At 50.0% G+C, this 17,227-nt stretch overlaps 1 protein-coding gene across 3 annotated transcripts in view; it reads left to right on the top strand.

Annotated features, from left to right (window-relative positions):
- The window catches only part of NCAPG2 (non-SMC condensin II complex subunit G2), a 68,049-nt gene that overhangs the window by 32,813 nt on the left and 18,009 nt on the right, over positions 1-17,227 (top strand). For all 3 annotated transcript variants that reach the window (XM_044246932.1, XM_044246934.1, XM_044246933.1), the window contains 9 exons: positions 4,325-4,547; positions 4,773-4,870; positions 9,625-9,798; positions 11,951-12,021; positions 13,043-13,196; positions 13,530-13,703; positions 15,323-15,439; positions 15,526-15,666; positions 16,099-16,198. In XM_044246932.1, coding sequence (XP_044102867.1) covers positions 4,325-4,547; positions 4,773-4,870; positions 9,625-9,798; positions 11,951-12,021; positions 13,043-13,196; positions 13,530-13,703; positions 15,323-15,439; positions 15,526-15,666; positions 16,099-16,198 — 1,252 coding nt within the window. The remainder of the gene's footprint in view (positions 1-4,324; positions 4,548-4,772; positions 4,871-9,624; positions 9,799-11,950; positions 12,022-13,042; positions 13,197-13,529; positions 13,704-15,322; positions 15,440-15,525; positions 15,667-16,098; positions 16,199-17,227) is intronic.

Below are 17,227 nucleotides of genomic sequence, written 5' to 3'. Positions count from 1 at the left end.
GCCGTGAAAAGGAATGAGCTCACGCGGAAATTCCACGGGGATAAGGGTAGAAGCAGGTGTAGATGTGTGTATAGTGGGCCACCACTACATGCGCATGCATGTGCTCAGATGGTGTAAAGTATTCCTAGAAGGAAATGAGAAATTAGTAACAGTTGCCTGAGGTGAGGGGGTTGGAGAATGGGGGACAGGATATATATTTTTTGTTTTTTTTATGGTTTTTATGAATTTTGAACTGTGAGTTTTTATTAAAAACTAAAAACTATTTTATATGACCTCCACAGCACACATGCCCCAAGTCACACCCAAGTGCCCATCCGTGGTCACTTTGTTGGAAGTCGTTGGACCGCGTGCGGTCTGTCTCTGGGCTCCGCTGCGGCCCTTCCACGTATCTGTGGGTCCTCAGGCCCTGGGCGGCGCTGCTCGGGCCCACATGAGGTCCCGGAGCACGCGTGCCCCAGCTTCGTTCTTCCTGCAGCGCTGCTGGGCTGCCCTAGGTCTTCTGTGTCTCCTCGTGTATTTTAGAATCAGCGTGTTCATTTTAACAAAAGAGCCGGCTGCAATTTTTTTCCCATTTGCTATTAACAGCATATTAAAACTGAGTAGTTCTGAATCTGAGACGGAACTTTTGGCTTAGTGTGGTGTTTGCAGTGCAGGTTTGTTTGCAGAGGGCTGTTGTGATGACCGACGAGGAACAGAGGAGCGTTTTCTCTGTACTTGTGGGTCTACTCAAGACAGCTGGGGGAGAGCAGGTAAGACGAGGACAGAAGTCCTTGGACCGGGCAGTTTGGATTGTAGGAGAGTAGCAAGAAAGAGAGCGCAGCGTGCACCGGGGAGAGAGCGCAGTCTGCACCGGGGAGAGAGCGCAGTCTGCACCGGGGAGAGAGTGCAGCGTGCACCGGGGAGAGAGCGCAGTCTGCACCAGGGAGAGAGCGCAGCGTGCACCGGGCAGAGACCGCAGCGTGCACCGGGGAGAGAGCGCAGTCTGCACCGGGCAGAGACCGCAGCGTGCACCAGGGAGAGAGTGCGGCGTGCACCGGGGAGAGAGCGCAGTCTGCACAGGGGAGAGAGCGCAGCGTGCACCGGGGAGAGAGCGCAGCGTGCACCGGGGAGAGATCGCAGCGTGCACCGGGCAGAGACCGCAGCGTGCACCGGGGAGAGAGCGCAGTCTGCACCGGGCAGAGACCGCAGCGTGCACCAGGGAGAGAGTGCGGCGTGCACCGGGGAGAGAGCGCAGTCTGCACCGGGGAGAGAGCGCAGTCTGCACCGGGGAGAGAGTGCAGCGTGCACCGGGGAGAGAGCGCAGTCTGCACAGGGGAGAGAGCGCAGCGTGCACCGGGGAGAGAGCGCAGCGTGCACCGGGGAGAGATCGCAGTGTGCACCGGGCAGAGACCGCAGCGTGCACCGGGGAGCTCCTTTCATCTTCAGTCTTCCCTGTTCAAAAGCCGAGAGTGATTTAGCTGTGAGGTCTTGGGAAGGGTCGAGAGGCAGCCAACTGGAAGTGGGAGTGGCTGACCGTCCACGGGGTCGAGCGACCGGGTTCCCTGCTGCGCCGTCAGACGCCGCTCATGTCTGTGTTAGTAACGCACACACAACCTTGGAGCCAAAGACCAGCTACCGGTTTGCTGTGGTCTTATCTGTCGGAGAAACCAACCTGCTGGTGCTATGTTTGGGTAAAGTAAAACCTTGGGTAATTGAAACAAAGAACAGAATTCTGCGCCAGTCAGAATTGTTCTGCATTATTTAAGAAAAGTGAATCAAAGAAAAACAAGCTGATACGGGGAGTTTCTGGAAAGGAAGATGTGCACCAAATGTTAGTTGTAAGAACCACCCCGGAACCTTGGCATTTGGTAATAGTGCCGACGGCTAGTTCGCATTCGAGATGGTGTAGTCTCCGTGAAGGCTCAGGAGTCGGCCATTTCACCGTGACTGGGGACAGACCGTGGAGAGCCTCTCCGGCTGGCTCTGTGGCTGTGGCTGTTGTGCTGGGACCTGGGGTGTTTCTTGGTTCTCTCCTGCAGCCAGCTTGGAGCTCTGAGGTCTCGAGTCTTTTTTTTTTTTAATATTTTATTTATTTGACTGAGAGAGATCACAAGCAGGCAGAGAGGCAGGCAGAGAGAGAGGAGGAAGCAGGCTCCCCGCTGAGCAGAGAGCTGGATGCAGGGGCTCCATCCCAGGACGCTGGGACCATGACCTGAGCCGAAGGCAGAGGCTTTAACCCACTGAGCCACCCAGGCGCCCCTGAGGTCTCGAGTCTTGAAGAGACTTGCTTCCCAGAGTTCTCAAGTGGAGGCTTTCCCTTTTCTCTGGGATGTTTCCTTCTTTGGCCGGGCATGTTCTGAAGTTGGCATTTACTAACGGCAGAACTGACCCACGTCCTCGCGTGGAGACGCTGTGATGCTCCTGTCGAGGGCGCTGTCGGCCAGAGGGGCTCAGCACTCTGGAGCCGTCTGCCTCCGTTCTGTGTCAGTGCTGCACCCCGTTGTCACCCATCTTTCTGTGATGTTGCAGGCAGCCCCGCGCAGCAGGTGAATGGCGAGCCCATTCGTTGGCCGTTTTGGTCTTGGGTTGAATCTGCTTTTGCAGTGGTTGTGAAATCTCACTGCAAAGCTAGGTGTGCTTGAGTGTTTTGGCAAGTGTTTTTTGCTGGCTTTGTTGTCAGCCACAGTTGTGGTGTTCAGGATTACACCTTAGGGCACTCAACATCCACAGCCACACAACCAGTAGCCCATCAGAGCTGACACGCGGGCAGGAAGGGAGCAGGGGTGGTGAGGGAAGTGGGTCGTCGTTAGATCTGCCGGACGGATCACACGCAACACTGCCTTCTCCTGACCTTGCAAGTGCTGCCTCTCACCCTTGAGTAGAAGTCTCCAGTCGCCTGCCTGCAGCTCACGTAGTTTTGTACTTAGCTGGCAGTGGGCTCTCTCCTCTGAAGCCACCCGCCTCTGGTGGGGCAAGAGCTGGGAGCTGGGCCTCCGTACCGTCCTGTCTGCCTGACTCACGGCCGGCAGCATGGGGGTGCCTTTGCCTCCCCAGTACCACTGTGAGTAGAAGTGTTTGGTGTCTTTGCTCCAGTAACCTTTTTCCGAAATACCAAGAGGTTTCTAAGTGGAAGTGTCCCGGGAGGTTTCTGGGAAGTGACCTGTCCCGTCAGATGCTCAGGGATTTCCTGCAAGGGAAGGTGTGAACGTGTTCTTCGGGATTTTCAATAGAAGGTCATTATGACCTTGGCCTGAGCAATTTCAGTGGGAGTGGGAGCCGTGCCGCTGTGGGTGGGGCTGTAAGTGGCTGAGGAGGCGGAGGTGGGAGCAGAGACAGGTCCCGGGGCAGGAGGGAAGGTGAGCTTCGAGGAGATGACGGGAAACTCAAGCAGAGTTTTGTGGGGAGGCTTTTGTTTTATGAGTTGGAGAGACTCGCGAATACTTAAGTGCTGATGGCAAACGTGCCGTTGCCAGTACTGGCAAGGGGACAGACTGCTAGAGCCAGGTCCTTGAGGAGAATGCACGTCGGTGGTATTTCCCTCATTGTGCAGAGGAGGGGACTGCCGCGTGTCGGTGTTTGCACAGGATCGCCAGCGGAGAAGGGACGAGGACAGGATTGGAACACGTCACCACTGGAATCGGTTTTGTTTCTACTACCACGTTTCTCTTGTCTGGAACGTCTTGCTTGGAAGCCTGCAGGCGCTCTTCTGCAGGCGGTAGACAACTTGGAGGCTCTTGAGCAGAGGGACTCTGGGACAGCTGTGGTCGCACAGCAGCTGTAAGGTGGGCAGGAGGAGGCCGGCGTGGTCGTCCAGGCAAGCCGGCCCTGGGGAGGGGAGGCAGCGATGCGCCCGAGGGGGCTTGCCTGCTCTGGGCCTTGGGCCAGGTCAGGTGCCCCCAGGGTTCAGGAATGATGTCTCTGTGTCTCCGACATAGGGAATGGCGTATCCACGTTAGCTTTCTGTGTCAAAACTGTTGTAAATTTTTCTCTTCACTTTCCACATCAATGCACCAAAAGTTATGGTGTTTTAGGAAGCTTTTAAATTATGAGACTGGTAATCATAGTTATCATTTGAGAGTTTACACCAAGCATGATGCTAATTAGTTGTAATTAACCCTCCCAACAGTGTGATACTTTGTTTCCTTATAATGTCAGTGCTTTTTAAAATATGGATTTATTCTAAGTTCTCTACGGAAGAGTCACGGTTTCTGGTATAGTCATTTAAAATGAGTTTTCTTGAGTATAAAGATTAGTTCCTTTTTGATTTTTCTCAGGAAATTTTGCTTAAAGTATTTGCAAGATTATAGAGGCAGGTGACTATTTCCTGTGTGTGTGCCGTACGCAGTTTTGGAAAATATGCCCCATGGAGCACATTTTGGTTCGTCTGGAATCAGATTCCCGGCCTGTGTCCCGGCGCCTGGTGAGCCTCCTCTTCAACTCGTTCCTGCCCGTGAACCAGCCCGAGGAGGTGTGGTGTGAGCGCTGCGTCGCGCTGCTGCAGATGAACCACGCGGCCGCCAGGAAGTTCTACCAGCACGCCCACGAGCACACCGCGTGCGCCAACATAGGTGCGGGACGCCTGCGGCTCAGCGCGGCACGTCGCCTCCCCTGCGCGTAATTAATGTCGCGTGGCCTCCGCGTGGCTCGCGTTAATAAGCTTCACGCTTTTAGTGCATTTCTTAGCGATTTCCTTTAAAATAATACTTGTAATTGTTTGGGATTCTGATTTTACTATTAAATATTTCTGTTGAAGAAACATGTATATTAATTACCGATTTGTTTTAACGTTTTAGCAAAGCTGATTCATGTGATTCGCCATTGCTTAAATGCCTGCATCCGGAGGGCTGTGCGCGAGGGCCACGAGGGCCACGAGGAGAGGGAGAAGGAGAACGTGAGTGTGGTCAGGCCTGGCCTGGCTGAGCTGCGCCTGCGGCCATGTTACCTCAAAGAAGATAGGCCCCGTGCCCCGGGGCTAGCGAGGGGCAGAGCACTGCCATTTCCGTAGACTGTTACATTGGTCATATTTTGATTTCCCGTTTATTTCTTCAGTATTGATAGATAATTCAGTGGATTATTGTAGGGGATCATAAATCATGCTTTTGAAAGAATTGCTCTATATCCTTTGTAGTTCATTGTGGAGTTTGGGTAGGATTTAATACAGAGGAAAATTTATTACTGGTAACACCCTGTCCCAAGTTTTCTCGGCCTTAGGCTTCTCTGTATATTTCAGTTCGGCCTGGGTGTAGTGTACACCTGGATTGGATTCTGGATGTTACCATATTTTGTAATTAATGGGTGTTAGTGTTAAGGATTTACTCATAGCCACTGCTGTGAGATTCCACTAGAATCATCTGGGGGTTGAATTTCTGGGAATGAGGTTTATTTAGAATTGGCTTTTCTCCATCCCTGCCTCTGTCCTTCCCTCCTTCCTTTCTTTTCTTCCTCCTCTTTCAGAAAGAGAGAGCACAAGCAGGGGAGCACAAGGAGGGGCAGGGGGAGTGGTAGGGAGAGGCAGAAGCAGGGAGAAGCAGACTCCCTAAAGAGCATGGAGCCCGATGTGGGGCTGGATCCCAGGATCCCAGGATCATGACCTGAGTGAAAGGCACTTACCCAACTGAGCCACCCAAGTGCCCCTAGAATTGTCTCTTAAAAGGTAATTAAATTGGGGCCCCTGGTGGCTCAGTGCGGTTGAGCCTCCGACTTCTGATTCTGGGTCAGGTGATGACCTTGGTCGTGGGACGGAACGTGAGTCTGCTCTGCTCTCAGCTGGGAGGTCTGTTTGAGATTCTCTCTCTCCCTCTCCCACTGCCCCTTCCTCTGCCTGTGTGTGTGTATGCACACACACTCTCTCTCAAATAGATAAATCTTTTTTAAAAAATTGAAAAATTTTTTAAAAAGGCGTTAAAGGGACTGGTCAGCTGATATTTCTTCAGAATCCAGAGTGACCACTTATAAGAAATTGAAGACTCAGACACATTATTTATAAGCAGTATCTTAAGTTTTTAAACAAGCTCTCACGCTCATGTACATCTAAACTAAAACTTGGGGGTAGTTTTGTAGTACACAAATAGATTAGGTAACCAGCCTTTCAAAGAAGTTGCAAGAGACAGCCTGTCTTTTTGCTGAGACCTAGTCCTGCATGTAGGCCCCAAGGTGAGGTCCTTTCATCAGCCTGACCCTGCCTGTCCCAGCCTGCGTCCACCGCCTCTGACTCAGGCTTCTTCTAGGAGAGATCGCCTGGTTGGCTCACACGTCTCACGCTGGCCTCACGACTCCTGCACACATCCCAGGGACACTTGTGCCCGTGGGCTCACAGCTGGAAGGCCACCACTCCACCAGCCTAGACCCTGTTAAAAACAAGTCCTCTGTCCCAGTCAGCGACACAGGTGTGGACGCAAGGAGAACAGTGCCCAGAGAGAGTGGAACTGGGTTTCATCCTGACTGGACCTCGGCTAGTAGTTACCACCGCTCACAGACCTCAGCCTAGATTTGGAAAGCCTTCCACCTAGGGCAGTGGGAGTTGGTTCTCCTTTTATTTTGGGTGGAATGTAAGTTCCTCTCTTCAGGGTTTTCCCCTCAGTGTGCAGATTGTACGGGCAGAGCTTTTCAGGAAGGTGAGCGCATTGCCCTATATCAGAAACCTCCGATGGAGAGGCCGGCATGGCGGCCTCACTCCATGGTTCTGGAGTGTCCAGTCTCAGTGTGGGAGACGGTGGGAGTGACACACGGGAGCGAGCACCGCTTCTCATGGCCACCGCTGCGAGCTCAGAGTCACGTGAGAAGAGCTGTGCAGAGGAGCAGAGACGTGGCTTGTGATGTACTCCTTGAGGGGCTGTTACATTTTGTGAACTGTGAAGGAACCCTCCGCCCCATTATTAAAAACTTGGGTGTTATTGAGGATGCTTGCATCTTATAACACTTTGGGTCAGTTTCTGTACCATTTGAAAACACAAGAGTTTAGAAATATGTAGGTCCGTTATAGTTTATGCTAGCTGAGAAATACACTTTGTCATGTGGACATTCTCGTTCCAGGAATGTTTACGTGGCTAAAAGCAAAATTTTTAAAGTTGTTCTTTTACTTTTTCTAATTGCTGACTACTAAAAATCAAAGATGTTCTCTGCTAAAATAAAAAGTTGGCTTCCAGCTTAGAAACTTAGCACATTTTTGTAAGGAAGTAGTGGTAACTTTTTCATGAGACTTTCATGATAAGTCTGCTGTGCTAAACATTGGAATGGAAAAAAGTAAAATTAACTGCAGAATGGAATTTTATCAATCTGTTACTTATATTATTCTTTCAGTAGTTTCTAAGCCTTTAGTAGTTTTATTTCTTTTTAAATTTGTCCATAGCTCATTCAGAATATTAAGTGCATAATGAAAAATCTAGCTTTGGGGCGCCTGGGTGGCTCAGTGGGGTAAGCCTTTGGCTTACTTCTGCCTTCGGCTCAGGTCATGATCTCAGAGTCCTGGGATCGAGCCCCGCATCGGGCTCTGCTCGGCAGGGAGCCTGCTTCCCCCTCTCTCTCTGCCTGCCTCTCTGCCTACTTATGATCTCTGTCTGTCAAATAAATAAATAAAATCTTAAAAAGAAAAGAAAAATCTAGCTTTATGTATAAAGTACCTTTGCTTTTTCTGTGTATTCCTTAAATTTCTTCTATTTTTTTTAAAGTTTATTTATTTAGGTAAACTCTGCAGCCAATGTGGGGCTTGGACTCGCAACCCTGAGATCACTACTCACATGCTTTACTGACAGCCATCTGGGAGCCCCAAGTTTGTTTTCTTTAAAACTATCTTTTTCCATTGTGTTTGAGTAGATAGCACAAAAGTACCGGTGCCCGAAATGAATCTTCTTTTGCATTTCAACGTAGTCGATTTTCAGGAAATTGTCTGTAGTGGCTCTTTGCAGGCTCAGACTGTCTTTGGTACTGTCCTGTCGTAGGGTTGGCTAGCAGACTCCCATCAGCATGTGTGTGAGCTGGTTGTGTTCCGTGCAGAAGACTTGCCCGAGTGCGTTTGTGGCTTTGCTGGAGCCCTCAGAACACAGCAGTGAATATCGCTCACGGCCAGAAGCTCAGAAGATGTAACGATGTGTTATTTTAGAGCAAACTGAGGAAGCCAGTGATTGAGTGGGAGTCGGTCATCATCAGCCCTCACCAGGCCCGCAGGTGGAGAGGCTGGAAGACAGCCTGGGTGGTCTGATGGGCCGAGTTTGTAGCTGAGTTTCAGTAGCGATCACATCTCGGTAAATCCCTCCCTCCTCACCCCCAGTCTGTTCACATCAAAGTTTATAGCAAGAAGTGACATCTTGCCTGGTGAGGACGTGGAGAAAGGGGAGCCTCCTGCACTCTTGGTGGGAATGCAAGCTGGTGCAGCCACTCTGGAAAACAGCAGGAGGTTCCTCAAAAAGTGGAAACTAGAGCTGCCTTATGACCCAGCAGTCACACTACTGGGTATTTACCCTAAAGATACACATGTAGTGAACAGAAGGGGCACGTGCACCCGAATGTTCATAGCAGCAATGTCCATGGTAGCCAAACTATGGAAAGAACGGGGATGTCCATCAACAGATGAATGGATAAGGAAGATGTGGTATGTGTATGTATATATACACGGGTATATACACGGGTATATATACATACACATACCTCATCTTCTTCATATATATATATAAATACTACGCAGCCATCAAAAAGAACTCCCTAAAATCTTGCCATTTGCTATGATATGGATGGAACTAGAGGGTATTATGCTGAGCGAAATAAATCTATCAGTGAAAGAATTATCATATGATCTCCCTGACATGAGGAATTTGAGAGGCAGAGTGCAGGGTTGTGGGGGTAGGGAAGGAAAAAAATGAAACAAGATGGGATCAGGAGGGAGACAAACATGAAACTTTTTTTTTTTTTTAAAGATTTTATTTATTTATTTGACAGAAAGAGATCACAAGTAGGCATAGAGGCAGGCGGGGGGTGGGGGGAAAGCAGGCTCCCTGCTGAGCAGAGAGCCCGATGAGGGACTCAATCCCAGGACCCTGAGATCATGACCTGAGCCGAAGGCAGAGGCTTAACCCACTGAGCCACCCAGGTGCCCCAAACATGAAACTCTTAATCTCATGAAACAAACAGGGTTGCTGGGAGGTGTGGGGAGAGGGACAGGGTGGCTGGCTTATGGACACTGGGGAGGGTATGTGTTATGGTAAGTACTGTGAAATGTGTAAGTCTGATGATTCACAGACCTGTACCCCTGGGACTAATAATACATTATATGTTAATAAAATTAATTAAAAAGGTGACATCTTACAACAATTCAGAAGATATAGTAGAAATATGCTCTTTACTTGCATATTGTGTCCCTAAAGACAATAGTTTATACATTTTTATTTTTAGACGGTTTTGAATTCATATAAAGTGTTGATTGAAAGGAAATAGGGTTCATTTAGCATTTATTTCTGGAGTGGGCTTTTAAAGGCATTTACCTCTACTAGAGATTTTCAAATAGAAGATAAAATCATTTTCATGAAATGAAAATAGACTTGATATGCTTTACGTTTCTGCTGCAGGTTTGGAATTCTGAAATGCACTTTTAAAGTTAGAGTTGTTACAGTACTTGTTATGACCTGATTCACAATCAGATTATTCATATCTTAGGTTCTGGATAAAACACTGTCTGTAAGTGACGTCGCATCTATGGCGGGTTTGTTAGAGATCGTCGTGATTCTCTGGAAGAGTATTCACAGAAGTATGGAGAATAATAAGGAGGCTAGAGTCTACACCATTAACAAGTTCGCTTCCGTGCTCCCTGAGTACCTGAAAGTCTTCACGGTGAGACGCTCATCATCGCACGCCGCGTAAGATTGCTTTTGTGCAGAATTAGCCGAGGTGCCCCACACGCTCACTTGGCAGGACCTGCTTGGTCCTCTGTAAGGGGGGGACGCTAAGCCAGTGCTCACCTGGCAGGGGGAGTAGCCTCCAGCCTTTCCAAAGGGTGGAGACCATGTGTTCCCGCCTCATATCCCCAGCACTCAGGGAAATGTGTGGGTAAGTGCTCGGTTTTCCTGTCTTCAGTGGTCTGTGACACCATTTGAGAATTTAGTTTGATCAGCTGGGAATTGAGAAGGAAGAGTGGGCAAACACGATACCACAGCGGCTGGGTTTTGTGGACGCTCTGAGGCATTTGATGGCACACTGCACGCTCGTGGGTTTCTGAGGGGTGTGCGGTGTGTCTGCGGGCAGAACCATGCATGGAACTTTTAACTGGGTGACGGAAACCTGTTTCTTGACTTTTTACTTCGGAGGGAAGTTCATTTTTCCAAAGCAAGTAGAAATAAGACTGAGCTAGAGATGAAAATGTACTCCCAACTATAGAGAAGGCGTGGTTTGAGTACAGATTGGTGTAGGTACAGATAGGTTTCGTGAACCGTCCTTCTCGATGAATTTTACTTCTGGGCTCTTCCAAAACTGCTTGTATGACCTTGATCCCTTAGCTGTTTGAGCCACATTTCCATGACTGTCAAGTCTCTGAGCTTCACTGTGTTCCTGAAATGCAACTGTGACCTCTTAAGGAAGGTAAATAATCTAACTTGCCAAAGTCATTAGTACAGTGCAAAGCTCAAATAGTTACACTGGACTGAGAAGCCAGAGTTATCTCAAAATTCTCAGACAACAACACAGAAGCCCATGGAATACTGGGTGAGAAGAGAGATGAGCAGCGTGGCCTGCAGGTGTCCGGGGACCCAAGGAAGGCAGTTAATTAATTCAGTTAATTTCAAACGGTTCTGGCAAGAGAGCTGCTCTGTACTCAGTTGCTCCGAGAACATTGTGGTCTTCTCTGTAAATGAATGAACGGTCTGTAATCCAGACAGGGCGGAATTCGTGGTAATTATCAGTTTACTTTTGTAACAGGAAGAGCACAATTTTTGTTTTGGGAGTTGGGGGAGGGATGGGCCCACGCCGATTGAACGCGGAGGAAGTACAGATCAGATTTCAATGCTGTCCCTGGTTCTGCATGGCTTGGGGAAAATTGTTAATTTTTTCTGTTAGGGTCCACCATCTCTTATTCTTCCAGTCAACCAAGGATATTTTCTACTAAGTGTTTTTGGTGGAGCCTGGTCCACCGTTTGTGTTGTGGTGTGGCTCTGGCTCCTTCAGTGCCACCGTGGATGGGGAGCTGTCGTGTGCCTCACGCGGTCCTTCCAACGGTGCCCTCCCCTCTTGCAGAGGAGGAAACGGACCTCTGTCCTGCCTCCTTGCTCTCTGCTGGCCCAGCTGGTACGACTGGAGTCTGGTTGGACCAAGATTTGGCTTGGTGGCTTCTAAGCCTGTACATTTTCCATAAACTGTATTGTCTTCCCAAAGATTTTCTTATTATTTTATGGAAAAGATTTTCTCTATTTCATTCTCTTGACATTTATTTAGGATACCAAGTGTACAGAGTTAACTTGTTTCTCCTTTAATCAGTATTTTTAGAAATTTTTAAAAATATTTTATTTATTTATTTGTCCGAGTGAGCACAGAAGCAGGGGGAGTGGCAGGCAGAGGGGGAGAGAGATGCAGGTGCCCTGCTCAGTAAGGAGCCCGATGTGGGACTCGATTCCAGGACCCTGGGACCACGGAGTCCCCCAGGCTCCCCTCAGTATTGTTTGTAAAATAGAAGTCAGTGCCTTGAAAGCCAAGAATTTCTTGTCCACTCTGCACCCCCAGGATCTAGCTGTGCAGTTCATACACAGTAGGGGCTTAATAAATATTTGCACCAATTAGTGCATCACACAAAGTGGTAAGATGTCATTTAAAACTTTGAAACTGCTTCTCAAACATGAGGCTTACCAGTAGGTTTAAGGTTCCCATTGAACACTGAAGGAGTGCTCTCGTTCCCACTGAGCAGCTCGGAAGATGGGTGATGAGGAAGTTGTGTGGACAGCCTTTCGAAATGTCATTGCGTTTAAATACCCTTTTTCCCCTCCTTTTGTGCTTTTAGGATGACCGCTGCAAGGTCCCTTTGTTCATGCTCATGTCCCTTATGCCGGCCTCTGCTGTGCCCGCATTCAGGTATCTCCTCTCTCCCTCTCTCTCTCCCTCTCTCTCTCTCTCGGAGGGTCGTGATGGGAGCCCTGCCGTTGCCGTGCTCAGTTACTAACGTGACGTTCAGCAGACTGTCACGCTTCCGCTTTAAGGTCGCAGTGGTGGCGGGGACGCAGCAGGATGCGGTTCCCAGTGGGCGCCGGAGTTGCTAAGGAATATAGGAAGAGCCTCCATGAGCTAAAGTTTGTCCCTTTAAAATCTGGGCTGTTTGTCCAGGCCAGCATGAAGGGACTTCGGAAGCATGCTGCCAGCGTCTGCCTGGCACGGGGCCTCCTGGGCTGAGACGTGCTGAGGTGCAGGGTGCCCTCGGAGGGTGCGGAGCAGGCGCGAGCCCGGCGTGGAGGGAGGGGCGTGAGGAGCTGGCGGTTTTCTGCTGTTCTACCTGCAGACAACACTGTGGGGACAACGGGTTGGATAAGACACAATATTGAAATTAATTGTACCTATTTTTCTTTCCTTTTTTAAAGGTAACTACTAGAAAATTTTAAATGACCTAAGTAGCTTGTTTTTGTGCTCACGTTGTATTTTTCACTGCGTGGTGTTCTAGAGTGCTGGTTATTATCTCAGTAAAAAAGACTCGTTTTTAATTCATATTTATGAAAAAAATTAATGTTTTGAGGTTAAGCAAAAATTATTTCCAAAAAGTGAGGCATCTTTGCTCTAGAGTCCAATGAGATGACAGAGAACAGAAAAGCAGGGGTTAACGGACCTGGCGTGTCCTTGGTAACTTAGTAATCGCGTCAGGCTGCCGTGACTTCCGTGTTCCCAGGCCGCGGACAGACGTACTGCTTTGTGTTGGAACGTACCCTGTGCGGTCATTGCGGGAAACTGTGTTCCTGCGCTGCAGAGTGTCCAAGAGTTCCTACAATAAGAGGGCCTTAGGTACCCTCAGTGTTTAGCTTCCTTATTTTCTTTTTTTCAACTTTCTGAGGAATGGGAAGCTGTTCCTGAAATGATAGATCTCATTTTATGTGTTTGACGTTTTCAGTTGCGGTGTGATTTCCACATTAAGAAACCAAGAGGAAGGAGAAGTGGACAAGCGCTATACTACTTTGCTGGACTGTCTCTGCTCCTGGGGACGCGTGGGGCACATTCTGGAACTCATCTGTGACTGGCTGCCGGAGGAACAGCCCCAGAGCAAGGTGCATTTCTGTCCTGTTTCTTTAAAATTGCTGAATGATGATACATGTGTGTTAGAGATCGTATGCTTTCCTGAGAACATGTTGTTGTTGTTTTTTTAAGATTTTATTTATTCATTTGCAAGACCGAGAGAGTAAGTGGGGTGTAGGGCAGAGGGAGAAGCAGGCTCCCCGCTGAGCAGGGACCCCACCCCCCACCCCCCACCCCCCGATGCGGGGCTCTATCCTGGGATACCGGGATCACGACCTGAGCCGAAGGCAGACGCTTAACGACTGAGCCACCTGGGCGCCCAGAGCATGTGTTTTAATTGTCAGTTTATGGCTCTGTTCTTTCAGAGTAACTCAGCATCTAAACGGAAAGTGCAAATCCATGACACGCGCCCGGTAAAACCGGAGCTGGCCCTGGTTTACCTAGAGTATTTGCTGACGCACCCGAAGAACCGACAGTGCCTGCTCTCTGCTCCCCAGAAGAAGCTCAACCACCTTCTGAGAGCGCTCGAACTGTCCAAGGTAACTTTGTAGAACAAACACGGACACCATGCAAGTGAGTCCGAGTAAGTAACGTGTGCGAGAGACCAAAGTAAGATTTAAGTTTCTCATACTTGGAGTATAAAGTTTTTCCCGCTGGAAAGGAGTTTGGAGCCATCTAGCGCACTTCCTGTTTGCAGACCAGGACAGGACACGCAGGTGACTCACTGGCAGGGCGAGAGGGCCTCCAGTGGCGGCTTCCGGGCCCGCAGGCAGCCCTCCTCAGAGCGCACCCATCTGTCGGGTGACTGCTCCCCACGCTTCTCTTGCGTGGAGATGGGAACACTAGCTTCCCCTCACAGTCCTTGGCAGGCGTTTCTAGGAATCTCTGGAGGGTGTTTCCTGTGAATTCGGCATTTCCTTTTTCTTCCCTGGCTCTCTGGCTATCTCCAGGGCTAGCCCTCAGAGACCGCCTCTCTGACCGTCACTGGAGTGGGTCACGCCAGGGCCAGAGCTGCCAGCGCTTCGCAGCTGGGTCAGATCGGGAAGGGGAGGGGAAGGTCTGAAGGAGGAGAAGGAGGTGCCAGCTGTCCAGGGGAGGACGTGGGCCAGGCCTGGAGGCCAGGCCTGGATAGGAGGTGCTGGGATTTTGCCCCTGGACTAACGTGGGGCACTGGTCGTGTGCTGTGCCACGTAGGGCTACCTGTGGGCTCTGGGAGAGATGGGCGGGTGCTTTCCCCTGCAGACTTTCCTAGGAGGGGCACAGACGATAGCCCCACCGACTAATGCTGATGGGACCTCCTCCTTCTCCACGTGACAGCCAGACACAGGCTCCCAGCCGTTTCCCAGCACAAAGGGACTCCTTTTCGGGTGCGGGGTTAGGGAACTGTGGGCAGGCTGGGGCTCTGGCCCTGCCTGGGTGTGAGAGCATTGTTATTGGGTGGACCTGCCTGCCTTGCTCTTTCCTGGGACCATCTGTGCTCCTAGCTCCCTGGCTCGGAGCAGGTCACAGTTTGCTCCAGGGGCAAATGCTTGCGCTCTTAATCCTGATAGTTCCTTGAGCAGTAACTGTGGGGAGTTTTTTTGTTTTTCTTTTAGTTTTTTAAAGATTTTATTTATTTTGTTATTTATTTATTTGTTTTGTTTTTTAAAGATTATATTTATTTATTTGAGAGACAGAGATCACAAGTAGGCAGAGAGAGTGGAGGAAGCAGGCTCCCTGCTGAGCAGAGAGCCCGATGCGGGGCTCGATCCCAGGACCCTGGGATCATGACCCGAGCGGAAGGCAGCGGCTTAACCCGCTGAGCCCCCCAGGCACCCCTGTGGGGAGTTTTTATCTTGTCCTTTAGAAGGGAGGATCTGCTCCTGAACAAATTTTACGCTGTATGTTAGCTAACTAGAATCAAAATTAAATTTAAATTAAACACTAAAAATAGTAAATTACATGAATAGCATAGAATGGAGCATCTCTGGGGAAGAGCAGGGGAGAACTACGTTTCGCGGACGTTTTGTGGTGTCACTGACGCCCCTCCACCGTCCCCGTGTGCCCTTGCAGCGGTCGCTGTGCGGCAGCCTCTACAGCTTGTGCTCACGGTGCGGCGGCCACACGTGGGTGGTGACTGAGAAGCTGGAACATGACCACAGACTTTTGTACTTTGCAGGCGGACCTGGAATCCATTTTACAGTTGCCAGGTGGGAAACCTGCCACCTTCAGTGAAGCGGTGGCCCTGCGGGCCTTCAGCCTGCACTGCCGGCTCAGCGTTCACCTGCAGCACCGGGTGAGTCTGGCCCCGCTGCGCGACCACGCGGAGCCCGTTGGCAAAGCCGGTCCCGTTAACTGATTTGTCTTCTTCTTGTCGGACAGTTCTGCTCGGAAGGGAAGGTTTACCTGTCCGTTTTGGAAGACACTGGGTTTTGGTTAGAAAACAAAGTTCTGTCTTTTATCCAAGATCAAGAAGAAGAATATCTCAAGCTTCACAGGGTCGTTTATCAGCAGATCATCCAGGTCAGAAGTCCTACAACATGGAACCCTTCTCTTCCCCAAGTGTGTGCTTCCACTTTCTCTGTTTCAAAGCTGTGACTTTGGACGTGGTGTCGCTCTTCTGCCGTGTGGTATCCGTTCAACGTCCTGAGTCTGTCCTTTCCCAGCCCGTACACCACGTAATTCTCACGGAGTTCTACAGCTTGCATGTGATAGGTTTTCATTAATGTTTGTGGAGTGACATAAAACGGGCTTCCAGATTTCTTACGGAAATAAAGATGAGAACCAATGTATCTTTATGATCATTCCCTTGTAAAACACCTTTATAAATACTTGCTGTGGGAGCTAACTAGTAGTCCAGCCAGATGTTAGAAGCTTTACCAGGCTGGATTTATTCCCCTTTTGTGGCTCTCGGTTTCTTGGTGAGTCACACCAGTGCGTCTGTGTGTCTTGCAGACCTACCTGACAGTCTGTAAGGATGTCGTGATGGTTGGCCTTGGCGATGATAAGTTTCAGATACAGCTTCTACAGTGGAGTCTCCGAATCATGCAAACAGGTACCCCGCCTCTGTTAAAGGACTCCTTTAGAGCAACGGATGGTCAAACCAGTCCCTCTCACCCTCTCTCACGTTGCTGACTGGGACTCTTGCATTCAGGTGGCAGATACGTAACACAAACTGGCTCACTCCAAAACAGGGATTTAGGGGCTGACGCAGCTGGGCAGTTCAGAGGTGGTTCTGGTGTCCAACGCGCCTGAGCCCAGTTTCTTTCACGGATTCTCCCAGCGGTTTGCCTGGTTGTCAGGTGACTTTGCCGTGTGGTGGGCTCGTGCTGTGGCAGCCCCGGGCCTGTCTGCTCACCTCATGGGGAGTGTAAGGAGGGTGTTTAAACTCTCCTCAGGGCTGCTGGGAAGTTGCTTCTACCCGAGGACAGGGTGACAGTGGAACCCGCAGTGACTAAAACCGTGGGGTCTGTGCTTACTGCGTACTGGGTACTGTGTTAAGTGTGTTTAGTGAGTGAGCGCGAGGTCGGCCTCCTTCCAGGTCGTCTGGGGGAGAGCTGGGCTGCGCGATTACCTGGCGCGGCCTGACCAGGGGCCCCAGGGCCAGATTCTCACAGCCGTGACGGCGTGAGGAGTGGAGAAGTGATCCAGGCTTTCTCTGCCGCCTCTCCAGGCAGGTGCTGCTGGCCTGTGACCCCCTCCTCCTTGCCCACCACCCACTGGGTGCAGAACTGTTTCTGAACTGCCCCCGCTGTGTGTCCTACGCTACTTCTGGTTGTTTCCCCGATCTATATCAGAAACTTGAAAATTCAGTATTTAAATTTAAGCCGATATATCTGCCGGAAGACATTGAAAATGACTTTATCATTTGTAGATTCAATGTTAAGATTTGGACATAGAGTCAGGGAGGCCCTAGTTCAGTTTGCCGTTGGCCGCTGGTGGCACTGAACGTTGTCCTACAGGCCGACTCGGGTCTGCCCGCGGGGTCAGAGGTCAGGGCTCAGGGCCAGCCACCCTGCTCTGCCTTTCCAGTGTGTGCTTCTTGAAAGTAACCTGTGCTATCCGTTAGGTTGTGTAGGAGTTG

Source organism: Neovison vison, chromosome 4 (genome assembly GCF_020171115.1).
Source record: "Neovison vison isolate M4711 chromosome 4, ASM_NN_V1, whole genome shotgun sequence".
Classification (NCBI taxonomy): Eukaryota; Metazoa; Chordata; class Mammalia; order Carnivora; family Mustelidae; genus Neogale; species Neogale vison.
This window is presented reverse-complemented; position numbering and strand designations above follow the sequence as displayed.